Source organism: Myxocyprinus asiaticus, chromosome 40 (assembly GCF_019703515.2).
Source record: "Myxocyprinus asiaticus isolate MX2 ecotype Aquarium Trade chromosome 40, UBuf_Myxa_2, whole genome shotgun sequence".
Lineage (NCBI taxonomy): Eukaryota > Metazoa > Chordata > Actinopteri > Cypriniformes > Catostomidae > Myxocyprinus > Myxocyprinus asiaticus.
In genome coordinates this window covers 32,979,081-32,995,756 of record NC_059383.1, presented here as the reverse complement: position 1 = coordinate 32,995,756, position 16,676 = coordinate 32,979,081, and the positions used below count along the sequence as shown (strand labels likewise).

The 16,676-nt window shown below is 39.4% G+C and overlaps 1 protein-coding gene across 1 annotated transcript in view; it reads right to left on the bottom strand.

Moving 5' to 3' along the window:
- LOC127430558 (rho-related BTB domain-containing protein 3-like) overlaps window positions 1–16,676 on the bottom strand; it is a 30,414-nt gene that overhangs the window by 9,552 nt on the left and 4,186 nt on the right. Inside the window, exons 4-9 of the mRNA XM_051680388.1 lie at window positions 14,695–14,852; window positions 9,884–9,992; window positions 6,829–7,215; window positions 3,007–3,116; window positions 852–958; window positions 464–633 (exon numbers count right to left, since the gene is read on the bottom strand). Coding sequence (XP_051536348.1) covers window positions 464–633; window positions 852–958; window positions 3,007–3,116; window positions 6,829–7,215; window positions 9,884–9,992; window positions 14,695–14,852 — 1,041 coding nt within the window. The remainder of the gene's footprint in view (window positions 1–463; window positions 634–851; window positions 959–3,006; window positions 3,117–6,828; window positions 7,216–9,883; window positions 9,993–14,694; window positions 14,853–16,676) is intronic.

Sequence of the window (16,676 nt, the reverse complement as noted above, 5' to 3'; positions counted from 1 at the left end):
TCAAGTAATGTTTCTTTTTTATGGCAGTTAGATATTTTTACTGCAATATCAGACAAAAATACTTTTTTCCTGTGAAGGTATGAGAGGCTGTGCTATTTTGTGGAAATAGTCATGGCTAAAGGTCATTGTTAGGTACAATAAGCAGCAGAAGCCCTTCATTCGTAGCATAATATTTAGCTACAATTGTTTTATTGCTTTTTAAAATTTTAAGGACACAATTTTTGTTTAAACAATATAAGGCAAATTCAATAAGTGCTATTCTTCCACTACAATATATAGTCCCTGGCTGTCATGGTAAAAAGTTAACATCTATGAGTGCTGCAGAGTGATACACAGTAGTTAGATGATCGGGTGTTTAACCTCTTACCACCACTGTTACTATATCATGTATTTTAGCATAGCAGGAACGCTCTATTTACCAAATCAGCATCCAGGACCAGAACTTTTAAAAACACATCCTCACCTGGACAGCAGGTGTCAGTGTAGAGGTACTCTAGGAAAGCTATGAAGGTGTCTGACGAGACTCCATGGATTGGCACCACACGACTTCGTGCCTCTGCGTACTTCCCACTAAACATGGCAGCCATAACATCACACCGAGCTACAAGCACAGCTCTGTGTGCTGGCAACACGCTTCCTGAAACCAGACCCACAGCAGACCTCTTAAACAAAAACACACTTACACACACATTCACACACAGGGTCAAGCATTACAGAGGGGCTTTGATGAAGAGACCAGCCTTTGCCTTGCAGTTAACACTTTTACACTCTATGAATCAATGTATGTTATTGTGTGAGCATGTCTGGGTGTTTTTACAGTATTCGAGCACATGCAGGGTTAAAATTAAAACTTGCCTTGCACCATGAAGATCACATCAGAGTATAGAGGAGAATTAAAGAGGCTGCCCAGTGTCAGAGGACCTTGTTGAGAGCGGGATGTGGGAGTGTCCCTGGGGGCCTGCACACAGAGCGAGTCAACACTGCAGTGTACAGACTTATGAGATCTGATTAGTACTGTGAGTACCGTGAACCTTTTCAATTAAGAAATCAGGTCATTCATGCAAATCTCCTTTGGCAACCCTTTGAAAAAATGTACCATGGTTGTACTATAGTAACACTAACTGTAGTAACTAAGGGTAGAAATGGTGAAAATGTTAGGGGAGTGTCATTTTATTTAAACTATAATAGTTTTAGTGATAGTTTACAAATGTTTATGCTACTATTTTAATAGCAAATGCCATAGTTTGTTTTATAGAAACTATCGTTACACTAAGCCAACAATAGTAATGAGGCATTATCCATTGTATTACATGGCATTCACACTGACAGTGATTTGCATCAACAAAACGACCAGAAGACATTCATTTTTAAAGAGAGTTGAGGATTTAAGGCGACGTGAGAGTCAGACTATCGAACGCAGCAGTGCCTACTTTTTCAGCCATCCTGGTTCCTGAAGTTTTTTTCCATATTGCTTTGAAAAAATCCTTCAACAAAGAGAACTAAACCAACCAGCTCCGAGGTGAATGACAACATTACAACGTTAATTTGATCTGAAGCAAAAAAAGTGTTTGAAAATTGGACAAAAAGACGAAGGTTCAAGACCTGTGTACTTAAAAGGATAGTTCACCCAAAAATTAAAATCCTCTCATCATTTACTCACCCTCATTCCATCCCAGATGTCTATGACTTTCTTTCTTTAGCAGAACACATTTGAAGAAAAATAGAAAAATATCTCATCTCAGCAGGTCCTTAAAATGCAAGTTGATGGTGATCAGACCTTTGATCATCTGTATTTGTATCTGTTTGTTTTTCACAATGCTGCATTTGTGTGCTTCTCCTTGATGTCTCAACCGAGAGAAAAGCGTAAGATTACGTCTGTAACATGGCAATGTGTATACGTCATACGAGAGACAGCATGAACTCAGCCCTCTTGTGACCTGAACACGCATACTGCTGTTGAACGGAAGCGATGATTTATAGTTAAAAAGTAGTTCAATATTGATCTTTTTTGCACCAAAAGTGATCGTGTCGGTTTAGAAGACATTAATTTAGCCACTGGAGTCATATGGATGACGTGTATGCTGACTGTCTGTTCTTTTTGGAGCTTCAAAGGTCACCATCCACTTGCATTTTAAGGATCTATTGATCTGAGATATTTTTCTCTTTTTCTTCAAATGTGTTCTGCTGAAGAAAGAAAGTCATACAAACTTAGAATGGCATGAGGGTGAGTAAATTATAAGAGAATTTTAATTTTTTGCATGAACTAACCCTTTAACGTCTTTCATGAGAGAATGAACTACAGTCCCAAGTACGGAATCAAATTTCAAATGATGGAGAAAATATACAACTACTGATTTGAAGTTGTTGATTATGAGTATAACATATGCAAACACATAAGCAGTTTGAGAGTATAAGGAGACCAACTTGATTGCATCATTCACAGTGTGTCATAGGAGTGGGCGGTTGCTGCAGAGCTTGTTTGGGGCACTTTGTTCGCCACAATTCTCTGAATGGTAGATTGTTCCCTTCAGGATTCATTGGTAGTATAGTTATTCACCAGAAATTCCACTATAATTTAATTTTTTTTAAATGACAAGAAAATTACGTGTCTTCAACAAAAGCATATACAATTGGTTAACAACCTCAAAGCTCACGGAAGGTCTGTATTTATACAGCATCGATAAAAATCTATTCTCCTATGGAGAACATTAATGGGATTTTTACTCTCAGAACCACACTACTGTTGCGCTCTATAGGATGGCCCCCCTCTTTCGTTTTAGTTGCCCCTTTCCATCTCGAAAGCCCTGATCTTACTACAAATACCACAGTAAAACTATGTTATGTTACTATGCAAAAATTCTATCATGGAAACTATTGGTGTGTACATCCATTAATGTGCCTTCTCCTATTCAGTGCAGTTCAATCAAGTCTCCATTAAACCTCAAAGCTCTGCCCAGAACTCACAGTTTAGTCCTAAGTAAAGCACACCTTGCTTGAGGTAGATACCTTTTCTCTACCGACGAATGAGCGAATTCTGTCCATCAGCTGGGCTACAGCCAAAGGGTTCTTCAGTTTTTCAGCGATGGCTTCCTCCAGGTATTCCCATTCCCAGGCCCCTGTAAAGAATACACATCACCAACACTGCACTGACCCGTAAACACATCGTGCTTGCTCATGCATTACCTGGCTGTCCAGCTGACCGCAGCGTACATCTCGACCTTTTACACTGGCTGCTCAGATTTGCTGCTGTTTAACCAACAATTCAACCTCTAAAAAGTGGTACAGCGCTAGTAGATTCTGTTACAGCTTTAAAAACAAGGTTATTGGAGCTATGGTTTAGCGTTTAACATCATGGTGCTTAAGCAAGAGACATAGGTTCGAAACGAAGTTTTATACTGAAGTGGTTATATAAAACCATGGCCTGAAATAAATTTTAAGACCCCTGATCTATATTCTATGATACAATTGGCCAAAAGTAAGGTGGTGGTAAAGGCAGACTGACAAGTTCCCCTTCATAAAAATCAAATTGTGAAAAGTGATGTGCTATTATTGAGCTATTTGAGTCATACCATTTATCTTTTGACAGCTAACACAAGAAAATTAACATTTATACATATTTTATGTCATAGTGAGGACATAGTTTTCATGGCTTTGTCATTTGTCACATAAAAAACGCTCATCAGTCACAGTTCTGCTGAAATAATATTAACTCAGCCTCATTTGTAAATCTGTCTAGACAGATTTCTGTGCATCATTTCCGTAAATTTAACGACTGGCCTTGGAAACAGCCCCTGCAAAATCATACCATATATCAACACAGGGATGAGATGATCTCATCAGTATGGGCCTCACCTTCAGAGCTTGACCTTACTCTGATAAATGACTCAATAATATCCATTCCATTTTCCCGGAATGATAAAACCTCCTATGTGAACACCTGATTGAGATGCACGTCCATCTTCTTGTACATTGGAGGTCCCAAAGAACATGGAATGGGATGTAATATTCCCAGCGTAGGATGAATGCATGTTGTGCCGGGCCGGATATCAGCACAGAATCACAATTGTGCATTCAAGTGTATTTCACAAAAAAAACATGTCCAGGTCACATTTCACCCCAAAAATAAAAAAATAAAAAAATAATAAGAAACTAGGGTGGCATGGTTATGGCAAAAAAATAAATAAATTGTTGATTATTTCCCTTGATATATTAAAATACTTATTTTATTCAGGACAAATGCATGAAATATTTTACATGTAGGCTGCACATCCAAAACAAGCTGAGAACTGGGATTTACTTTATTCCTATTTAGGGGGACTCAAGAGTTCATAAATTCTAGTTACTCATTCTGACCATTTATGTGAATAAATTAGTGTATTTCACCATAAATATTTGACATAGAAGGTTGTCACCTTATATTCTTTTATTTGGTTAAAAAAATGCCCTATAAAATGTAAAAAAATCCCCTTGAAAATCAAATCCAGGGGGGAAACAGTGCTCCTTGGGAGCAACCCCACTGACCCTGGTAACATTGCTCAAATTCTTCACAAAAAAACAAACATGCAAACAAAAAACAAAAAAACATGTTTTTTATATATAAACAGTGATGTGAAAAAATAATTGCCCCCTTCCTAATTTCTTCTATTTTTCATACTAAATTGTAGTCCAGCTGAACCCCATTATGAATGCAGTTTCATAGATTTGCGGATTTAGTAACTAAGGGGCAAATACATTTTTCACACAGGCCCAGTTGGTATTGGATAACTTTTTTGCTTCAATAAATAACATTATCATTTAAAAACTGTATTTTGTGTTTACTCAGACTGCCTTTGTTTTATGCTAGATTTTGTTAGAATTTCTGAAACAATGTAGTGTGAGATATACACAGAAGAAATCAGGATGGGGGCAAATACTTTTCCACAGCACTGTATATATAAAAAAAAGCTGCAACAGGAATGCTGTAATTGACACTTTTCACAATTAGTTAATTGTGGCAGCTGTAATTGTAACCTTGGTTGTTTATTCAATTAATTGAGCAGTCCTATAAGTAACTATACAGTATATTGCTTGAAAAATGAAGACTTTTAAGACCATTAAGAGTTTTTGCATTGTGACACCATTTTCATTACAATTAAGCATATATTACCCTCTAATTATCATTAATGTAATGTGTGCGGAAGTTTTACTTCTGATGTTTATTTGTAATTCCATTATTCTCAGATGTGATTCTCATTACTGGAATACAATTTTATAGTAAAGTCATAGTATTTCATAATTTAATTCATAGTTAATTTAGTTCAGTTAATTTGTAATGAACAATTTATGATATGATTAATACAGTAAATCAGTATTTATAGAAAAATATGTTATATGTATCATGCTTTTCATTTAAATTAGCATAAGTAAAGGCAGTACAAGAATTACTTGCATGATGTTTGCCTGAAACACTTTACGGTAATGAGAATGGGGGATGTGGATTTGCTTAATTATCATGAAAATAAGGTCACAATGCCAAAAATCTTAATAGGCTTCCTTTTATTTAAACAAAAAATATTATATAAATTATACAAAAAAATATATTTTCTTTTTTCTTTCTATTGATTTTAGGGTGAAATATGACCTGGACATGTTCTTGACAGGTTTCGTGAGATTCACCCATTCAGCACCAAATGGCCCCAAACACTCTTATAAAGCAAAATGACATATTGAGGCATATATATTTCATATCTACAGGTTTCTCCCTGTCTTTCACTTTATATGCATATACAGTCACACACATTTTAGCATACAAACAAGCACACACATACAGATCTCAACGTTCTCCCAACCGTAGTAATCAGCCCCACAGCTCCAGGGTTTCTTACTGGCACGTGCAGATAACCGTAAATCAGGCCGGCCTCACACAGCCTCCAGACTAACCCCTTTTAATTCTGAAACAGTCCTATAAAAACCCCTCTATTCAAACACAAAAGAAAACACAATTGCGAAGCTTAGAAGATAAACTAAGATAAACCTAGAAGCATAAACTAGTAGAACAGGACACATTTTAAGCTGTTTCCTTCAATAACGCTAATCTCGTTTCATATTTATGGTTTTGACAGGATTCTACATGAAACAACAAACACCACTGGCACAGCAACAAAGAAAGCAGCCCTAACCAGAGAAAATCTTACTAAGAGGTTGCTTTTTCATACCTCAGGAGACTTAACTGAGTTCTTAGTTACTTTTTGTCTCTGACAATATATAACATAACATACATAGAGCTATACAATGTAGATAACATAGCCCAAATAATTTGGTCTTGAGAGAATTTGATGAGCAATGTTTGAGTTTATAATTCAAACTTTGGGGTTTGATGGCAGATGTTGGTATCTTGGCAAATCTGAGTAAAGCATGGATGCACCATCATTCAAAAGCAATAGTTGTTTGTTACCGATGCCATTGAGGAAATGCGCTATTAACAGTTTACCATGATTCATTAATTCAGTGAGTGAAAATTAAGCAAATAGTAATCTGCTGGTCATGTGATCTCAATATGTCGTCCCCCATGAGGTGACCCGCTCCATGTGAAATGAATCAGATTTTATTAGGCTGGATTCTTCATCTCATTTGACTGTACATGATTTCAAACAAATTTTTCAAAACTACTATTCATTTCTTTGGAAGTAAAATGAGGAACAAATTACTGAGTGTACATTTAAAGAGATCTCATTTGTGATTTCTCTTTCCTATGGCTAATCTCACTTTTAATTTCTAGATTGCAGTTTTTCTGCCAGAGATTGCCTTAAACAACATCAGCTTTAATATTGCAAAGTGTAACTGTCTCACCTCTGTAAAGAAACATTAAGGTCTCCCACAGGCATAAAGACAGCAGCGTGTCCTTCACAACCAGCCGGGATAGGTGTCCAGGAGGGTGCCCATCCGCTCTGGGCAGATCATCCACACCTCCATCCCAGGTGGACAAAAGAGAGTGCGGGCCATCTCTGTCCCTGCAGGTGCAACGCGAGAGAGGTCTTTCCCAGGCTTGCCGTCCCACCAGCAGCTGTCTGAAATAGGGGCTGACGGCACACAGCACGGATGCATGCGCCCAACCCAGCTCCTTCCCAGATTCGGCCGCGTAGAATGCCACATCGGCAAACTGAACGCCACGTTCGAGCAACCACTGCAGGTCTTGAGAGAAGCTGGATTCCTCTACTCTCACTGCAGGAAGACGTGCTGGAAGACATGTAGGTGGGGGGGAATGAGTTATGTTTCATTCAAGTACCAATTTGTCACTGATGTCCATTTTTTTAAGACACTTTTTGGTCCTTTTTAAGCTTTAAAGTGAGTCACTATCAACTGTCATTGCATTGACACATTGACTGAAATATTTATTACATTTTCTCCTTTTGTGTTCCATATAAGTCATAAGAAAGATATAAGATATAAAAGATATAAGAAAGTCATGCTGGTTTTGAACAATATGAGGGTGAGTAAATTATGACAGAATTTTCATTTTAGGTGAACTATTCCTTTAAGCATCTTTCCTATGAGGAATGTTAAAGAATTTGTGGAAATACAAAAGGAACAGTAAAAGATTTGAGAAAGTGGAAAATAAAGGGAATGGGTGAGACAGAAGGAGAATCAAGGTGAGCTACACAGAGGAGGACGATGGGTAAGTAATTTGTTAGTGTGAAGGAAACAAGACTGAAAGCAAATGATGAGGCCAGCAAAGAAGAGAGGACTGGATGAGTAAGGGATACAGTAATAAGATGGGAATGACAAAGAATAAGAAAACAACAGTGGGCAGAGAAAATAAGACTACTCTGCTGAGAAAAAAAAAAATCTTAAGCCAGCTTAAGATGGTTTGCTGGTCTTAGCAGGTTTTAGCTAGTCTACCAGGCTGGTCTAGCTGGTCTCACAGCCTGATTAACTGACAAGTGCCCAAAACCACCCTAAAACCAGGCGAGACCAGCTAAGACCAGCCAACTAGCTTTAGCTGTTGTTTCAACACTGAAGTAAACACTGAAAATGAGCAAATAAGACTACCCTGCTGGAAAAAAAACAAAAAACATCTTAAAGCAGCAGATGGCTTGCAGGTCCGAGATGGTTTAACCTGGTTTAAGCTGGTCTCCCAGCCTGACCAGCTGACAAGTGCTTAAAACCACGAAAATCAGGCAAGAGAGCAGCCTGGGAGACCAGCTAAAACCAGCCAACTATCTTTAACTGTTATTTTTTTCAACAAGGTAAGCACTAAAAAGCGAATACAAATAAGACCACCCTGCTGTAAAAAAAAAAAAAAAAAAAAAAAAAACATCTTAATCTGTCTTACAAGAATGTTCCGGGTTCAATACAAGTTAAGCTCAATCGACAGCATTTGTGGCATAATGTTGATAACCACAAAAATTAAGTTAAACCCGTCCCTCCTTTTCTTTAAAAAAAGCAAAAATCAAGGTTACAGTGAGGCACTTACAATGGAAGTGAATGGGGCCAATGTTTGGAGGGTTTAAAGCCAGAAATGTTTTAACGTTTTAGCATGTTTGAAATGTAAAGTTGTTTAAATAGTCATTTTTACAGTTGTTTTAGGATCTTAGGTTTTGTTGACATTACATCGTCATGGTAAGGAAGTTGTAAAATTGGCTACAACTTTACAATGAAAAGGTTAGTAAGTGATTTTATCACACTTAAATCATGTTTACATGCATATTGTTTATGTCTTGTGGATACAATTTTGAAACAGTGAGTATTTTAACATAAAAAAATTAAAAAAAATAATTGGCCCCCATTCACTTCCATTGTAAGCGCCATCACTGTAACCCAGAGTTGTTCTTTTTTTTTTTCAAGAAAAGGAGGGACGAGTCGAAATACATTTTTGTGGTAATCATGCTACAAATTGCTGTCGACTAAGCTTAACTTGTATTGAACCCAGAATATTCCTTTAAGATGGTTTGCTGGACTTCCAGGCTGGCCAAGCTTATCTCCTAGCCTGATCAGTTGAATGTGTCCAATACCACTCTAAAACCAGGCAAGAGACCAGCTTAACCAGGCTGGAAGACCAGCAAAGACCAGCCAGCTAGCTTTGGCTGTTTTTTTTTTTTTTTTTCCAACAGGGCAAGCATCAGAAACAAGCAAACAAGACTCTCCTGCTAAAAAAAGAAAAAAAAATCTTAAACCATCTTAGGCTGGTTTGCTGGTCTTAGCTGGTTTAAGATGGTCTTAGCTGGTTTAAGCTGGTCTCCCAGACCGACAAGCTGAAAAGTATCCAAAACCACTCAAAAAACAGCCAACTAGCTGCAGCATCGTGAAAGTGAAGTGAAAGCAAACACCAAATAAGGGGTATTATGGGAAGGGAACATTAACTCCAGGTGTTAAAAAGCAATAAAACGTGTACAACAAACAGACATTGTTTATCCATCATGTCTGCATTAAAGGCATATTTGCAATATATTACTGATGTACTTTCGTACACCTATAACCATTCATTTGTGACTACGCCAACAGCTTCCCAGGATTCAATTTCCTTCATATTTTATGGGCTGTGCTCTATAAAAAGAGTCCGAGTGGTGCTGGAGCCACACCAACAAACTACAGAAAGCTTTTGGCTTCTCTCTCTCAGTGTCAGTGTTCATAGCACTGTGTTTATCCTGTGTAGAATGCTCCTAACATTTTCTTTTTTACAAAATCCTGTTATCTAAATGACTCGGTTACTGATGAACAATGTCATTCTGTGCACACTGTGCAGCCCAAGACCTTTGTAGACATTAAGATAACGTGTCCGGCAAATTACAAATAGGAAGATAGTCTTAATTAGACAGGTTTGAAGGGAAACTTAGAGTTGAAATCATCAGCTTTAATGTGCATAATAAATAGAAATCATATTTGAAAAATCTCATCAGCCACTAACCTGGCTGGTCCAGATGAGGGGGGTGTGGCTCGTTAAACCTCTGTCCTCGTCGCTTGTCCGGACGCTCTTTAGCTTTCTGCTTCAGACACTGAATCATGAAGTATTCCAGCTATTTGAAGATTAAAAATATAAGCATGAAAATAACATCTACTATAAATATACCACACTAACACCCAAACCAAATATGGTAGAAGAAAGATTTAAACTAACATCCTTAAAGGAATATTCCAGGTCCGATACAAGTTATTTTCTATCCACAGCATGCTGCCTATTACCACAGAAAATAATTTCAATTTGTCACTATATCTGCATTTTGCATGCAAAATTATTTTTACGTGGCTCGTTGTATGTATCGCAGCAGTTTCCTGGTGAAATGAACACTAGAGATGTCACAGTCTGTCTCCCTCATTTTCTTTAAGGACTCTTATTTTGAAGTTTTCCACTGGACTGCATTTCCCATAGTTCACTGCCCTAATCATTTCCATCTGTTCCTTATTACCCTCACCTGTATTCCATTCCCTCATTTAGTTCTGTGTATAAATACCCTCTAGTTTTCTTCATCATTTGTCAGTTCTTGAAGTGTTATGTCGTGCTAAGTTTTGATGATTAGATTTATAGTTTGTTGCATTCCAGCATTTCTTACACTCCAGAGATTACTACTGTTTAGCCTTTTGTTTGTTCCACTCCAGCGTTTATTACACTCCTATGATTATAATTAAAGGATTTAAAGATTCCACTCCTGTGTCTCCTCTCTTCCTCTTCCACTCCTAGACACCCAACATTACAGAATGACTGACCAACAAAGAAATACGGATTTATTTACCTGCTCCTCCAAACATCTTCCTCTGTTCCAGCAATTCCCTCTAATCCTTCTCTTCCACTCATCCTGACCCACATGATCATGGAGCCAACAGGATTATTCATGGAGCTTTTCAGGCAGGATCTTCCCCTCTTGGAATATTCTACAAAGTTCCTTCACCTCGCTGCTTCCACATCAATACCGGACATTTACCTCAAGCCTATTTATGGAATGGGATTGAACTACCACAGACCCACAGCACTTCCAGAGGCAGAAAACCTTTCTTTGGCAAATTACATTCTAGCCACCTTGAATATCCATTACCCTTCACTTTCATCACGATTGTTAGAGTTGTTGACTTCCCCCTCTGCGCCTTCCACGGCCCGTCTCCGTACCGTCCACACTCCCTATCTCCAAGGTAACTCCTCTCCATTCTATTCCCCTAAATTGTTTGGCGGGGGCTCATCCTCTCCAAGCTCTGGTGCTTGATTCCCTGCCGCAGTCAGTGGTAGCGACCACGGAGGATGCATTTCCCCCGTATTCGGTGAATTATGGCGGTAACCCTGGGCCACAACCTGTGCCCAAGCCTGCCACGGTTAATGAGCCAGTGTCCAAGCCTGCCACGGTTACCGAGCCAGTGCCTGTAGCCTCGACCGTCCCCGTATCTATGCTCACTGCTGGCCGGAAGAGAAGGAAAGAACTCCTCCCCAGTCTCTGCCCATGCTCACGACCACGGAGGTCATTCCCCAGTCTCCACCCGAGCTCTCGACCACGGCGGTCGATCCCCAGTCTCAGCCTGTACTCTCTTCCATGGCTCTCAGCCCCGAGCCTTCCACGGCTCCACCTCCCTCAGCTCCACCCGCTTCCCCAGAGTCTCTTTCTCCCAGCGGTTCCGCCTCCAGACCCAGTCCCTGCCCTGTGGCCGCCTCCCAGGCCTCCAGACCCAGTTCCTGCCCTGTGGTTGCCTCCCAGGCCTCCTGATCCATTCTCAGCCCTGAAGCCACCCCCCAGACCCCCTGATCCATTCCTGGTGCTGAAGCCGACCCCCAGGCCCCCGGATCCTTTCCCAGCCCTGAAGCGACCCTAGGCCTCCTGTTCATCCTCTAATCCTTCATCTTCTGAGTCATCTTACCCTCCTCATCTGTCATTGGGCACCTGGAGTTGCCCTTTAAGGGGGGGGGGGGTTGTAATGTCACAGTCTGTCTCCCTCATTTTCTTCAAGGACTCTTATTCTGAAGTTTTCCACTGGACCGCATTTCCCATAGTTCACTGCCCTAACCACTTCCATCTGTTCCTTATTACCCTCCCCTATATTCCATTCCCTTATTTAGTTCTGTGTATAAATACCCTCTAGTTTTCTTCATTTGTCAGTCCTTGAAGTGTTACGTTGTGCTAAGTTTAGATTTAGTTTGTTCCATTCCAGCATTTGTTCAACTCCTACCATTGTAATTAAAGGATTTAAAGATTCCACTCCTGCGTTTCTCCTCTTCGACTCCTAGACACCCAACGTTACAAGAGGTGCTAAAACAACAATGACTTTTATTCCCTTTCACAAAAATCCAGAGTAAAAGGGCAGATTATTAGTTCATAAACACTTTTACTATCTTATGACATCTGAACACTTACTATAGCCAGGGATGGGCAGTATTTCAGATACATGTATTTGAAATACAAAATACTATTTTGTACTTTGTATTTTAAAGTCTATTAAAAAAAAATTCAATGTAATTTTAAATTATTATATTTTTTTTTGGAATGCCCAAGTGTCATAGTGACTCGCCTCAATCTGGGTGGTGGAGGACGAATCTCAGTTGCCTCCGCATCTGAGACCGTCAATCCACGCATCTTATCACGTGGCTTGTTGAGCGCATTACTGCGGAGGACCACGCTATTCTCTGCGGCATCCATGCACAACTCACCACATGTCCCACCGAGAGCGAGAACCACAAAGAATAGCGACCACAAGGAGGTTACCCATGTGACTCTACTCTCCCTAGCAACCAGGCCAATTTGGTTGCTTAGGAGACCTGGCTGGAGTCACTCAGCACTTCCTGGATTCAAACTCACGACTCCAGGGGTGGTAGTCAGCGTCAATACTCACTGAGCTACCCAGGCCCCTTCTAAATTCATTTTTTGGTAGTTACCACAAGTTTGGTATTTGTGTGTTTTCAAAATACATTAAATGCTTTTTGCCAGTCAACTTCTTTATTAGGCTGCTAATTTCCTGTATCAACTAGTTCAGGCATGCCCCCAACCCCAACTTTCATGCAAGCGAGCTGAAGATGTCAAAGAGAACGGCTCCATCTAGCATTGGTTGAGTGAATTTTCTGCATTCCTGCAAGGAAATATGGAGTAAGATAAGGTGAGGATGTGAAGGTCAATTCTACTTGTTGCAAAAAACATAATTGCTGGCAACTGTTATTGAATTTCCATTCAAATTGTAAGGTAGCTATGATACTTCTCGCCAGCCAATGCAATGCGTGACAACAGTGAGGATATCAAAACAAGTCAGCAGCCATTTTGTGAGCTAGTCTAACTATCGTTAGCGAGTTCACATGCTATCATTAGCTAGATTGCTATCTAGCAAGCTAACATGGAACATCATTCAGATTTGCCTTCAGTTAACTTGAAGGAATAAGAGTGCCCTGGCAAAGGGAAAATAGCGTTAGCATTGGACATTAGCGCTAGCTAGTCAGTCTTGCTAGCTAATCTGTTGTTGGTGTTAAGGCTGCGGCTCAGCTGATTTTTCCAATGATTTTCAGGTGTTAGCTTCATTAACATGATCACTGGTCAGGCAGAGGGAGACAGAGCGCACGTGTCAAGTGTTAATCACTTGACTGTCGGGACTCCCTGCTGAGTCAATGGCTTCAAAGACTGAAAAAAACACATCAGTTTTGTTTGAAAAAATAATTAGGTCACTGAGGCGGGGTCTTGTGTTCTCATCAAGTGACCAATGAGCATCTTCTTTTACTGAAGAAAGGATGTCAAGCTGATGTGAATGTTTTCATCGCACTCAGATTCTGTCACCAAGCTTTTATCTTGCACTAAAATGAGCCACAAATGTCTGTTTTTATTGGATGCATTTCTTTACTCACTGAAAGCTGCATGTTGACGTGTTCTATGACAAGCCTCGATTGGATGAATAAACAATCATGCACTTTCACAAGGAAAAGTTACTCCATCTTCACGATCACTTCTTTCTTTTTTAATGCAGCAGAAAAGACACAGGAAGAGAGAGAGTGAGCTCGGTGACTGAGAACAAGTAATTTTCAATGCAGAAATAATGCAAAAGCAACTAATGATGGATAAAAATAACCACAATGTAAATTTTCCAGTTTTAGTCCATTTTAAAATATAACCTTGTGAAAGCCAACTGAACCTGCATTTGGATGAGAAGCTTCTTGCTTGTTGGAGTCAACATGTATGTTTGCATGACATATCTAATGTCATATCATGACAGACTATTAAATTAAAAAATTTCTGCTGCCCAGATCTTTGCACAACATGACTATAAATGTGTAAAAACTTTGACATTTAATACATGGGTCTTATATTATTTTATATAACGTAAACATAAGCTTATATAATACCTAATAGTGATACTTCATTGAATGGACAATGTTATATGTATTTTGTGTTGTATTTTGGGTTTTGTTGATTTACAACTTGATAGCATATTAACCTGCTTTTCATCTCACATTAGCTTTTTTGACACGATCGTTGGTTTTCTGCAATACATGTAAGGAACCACATAATATTATTTAGCAAAAATGTCACCACAGTCATAATTTGCATGAGATCAGGCTCTTAGTATTAGGAATACTAATGAGAATTTTTTACAAGAAATATTCCTTTTCTTCATTGTCACTTATGCATTTTATTATTTGTTCAAGACTCTTTGACAACATTGTCCCTTTTGTCATGCCAAGAAACCACATTTGAATTGAATTCAAATTGAGAGAGGAAGAGAGAGAGAGAATTATGGCTTTTGGTGAGTAATGCAGCTACTCACCACACTTCCAAAGTAACGACCCACAAAAAAGTTGTTTAGAGAGGGCAGTTCCAGGTAAGTGGCCCCCAGATCCCTGGACAGCTGCAGCCCCTCACTATGCGGCACACAGCTGCTCCAGTCTGACGCGCACAGAGGGCATGTGCATGGTGGCCCTTCATCTGCGGAGGATGACAATGAGAAATGCAATACAAACGTGACAAATGCATATGCACATACAGTATATTGCTTCTTTTATGATATGCAGCACAACTAACATATATTGGGCAAGTGGCCAAATAAAGCAAAGCACACACACATCTTGACTAGTGACAGAGGGCACATAACATTCTGAGCCATGTCGACAGGCACACATATGGAGCAATGGAATTCGAGTGGTTATTACGTAACAATACACACCAGCTCAAGTTTATACTTGAAAATTAAACACTGGCATGTGTGTGTGCGGATGGGTCAAGAGAAAGACAGAAATTCTCTATTTGCTCTCCATTCAAAGTGATTTGCTGTCTAGAAGAAACAATTGAGATATTAAATAAATCTCAATTGTGATTTTACTTCCCTACAGGGTGGCATTCACTGAAAAAGCAAGGATAGCTGGCTAAAACAATGTGTGTTTGTGTGTGTTGTGGCGACTGATTGCCCTGGGGAACAAAAGAGCAAGGAAAGAGATAGCAGGAAGAGACAGCTAAATGGATAGAGAGATAGATGGCGTGAAAATGGAAGAAAAGAGAGGTAGAAGGCATGGTCAGCTCACTGGCAGAGAGAGGTATGAATCACTGCAGCCAATAAAGGCACAAGCCTGGAGAAATATAAAGAGACGTATCGTGTGCGTATGTTTTGTCTGTCTGCACTCTCAGTCTGCCTTGGGTCCTTATATGGCCAAGCAACAAGAAATACAGCACAAATCTCATGCCAAGATTTCATTAGAGGTGTTTACTAATGCAAACATGACTATTACTATTGCTCATACTTAGGGGTAAATCCCTAACCCTAACCCCAAGTGTTACAATTTGGCATATAACTGACCCAGCACTATAGGTAAATTTGTGTGGCTTGTTTGGAAAGTAATCTGTTTTAAATTTTTTGCCCAGAGGACAATGAAATGCAGCCTGATCTCATGAAATTATGTCACGATGTTGACATTTTTTGCAAAATTAAATTGCATGGTTTCTTTCACAGATCAAGATCAAGTACAGATCAAGTACGTATAGCTGCAGGCCGGAGACCTCCAAATGGGGGCGGAATCTCCAAAAGAGGGCGGGGTAACACCACAAGGGGCGGGGTTACTCCAAAAGGGGGTTGCACCAACTCCACTCACGGTTAGGGTAAGGATAAGGGTTAGGTTAGGGGCTCCCAATATCTTTGCTGGTGGTTAAGAGCTCCTGCCCCTTTTTGGAGCAATGCCTGCAGCTATATCCTTCTCAAACAGATGAGGTTTTTAGGGTTAATGTTCTATCGAGTTTAAATGAACAAAACCTACCACCCTATCCTTAACCTAAACCTAACCAATAGTGTCATAAAAGCAAGGTGTGACATGACAAATGCAATTGCTGAAGCAACCACATAATTTTGTGGTTCATCTATGACACTTTCGGCTCATGTGTAGGTTTTTGTTGCTCCTCAGGACTCATACCCTGGTTCTTTGCATCGCAAGTGCGCCACTTTATCAGTTGAGCTACCGCACAATCTGATTGTGTTTGAATAAACTTGTAAATGTAGGATGGTTATGTAATGCAAATGTATAAATGTATCACCTTAGTAAAGTGTTTTGATGTCATAGGATAGCATTGTGTAAGGAACAGGGTGAAAAATGAGTGTTTATGAACTGATAATCTGCAGTTTTAATCATAATTTGTGTGATAGTAAAAAAATAAAATAAAAAAAAAAAGCAAGAAAACTGCGTTTATTCTTAAGCCGTTTATGACCTTACACCAATAAAGGAAAGCTGCTTCATGCATTTACATGACCACACATGTTGTCATCTT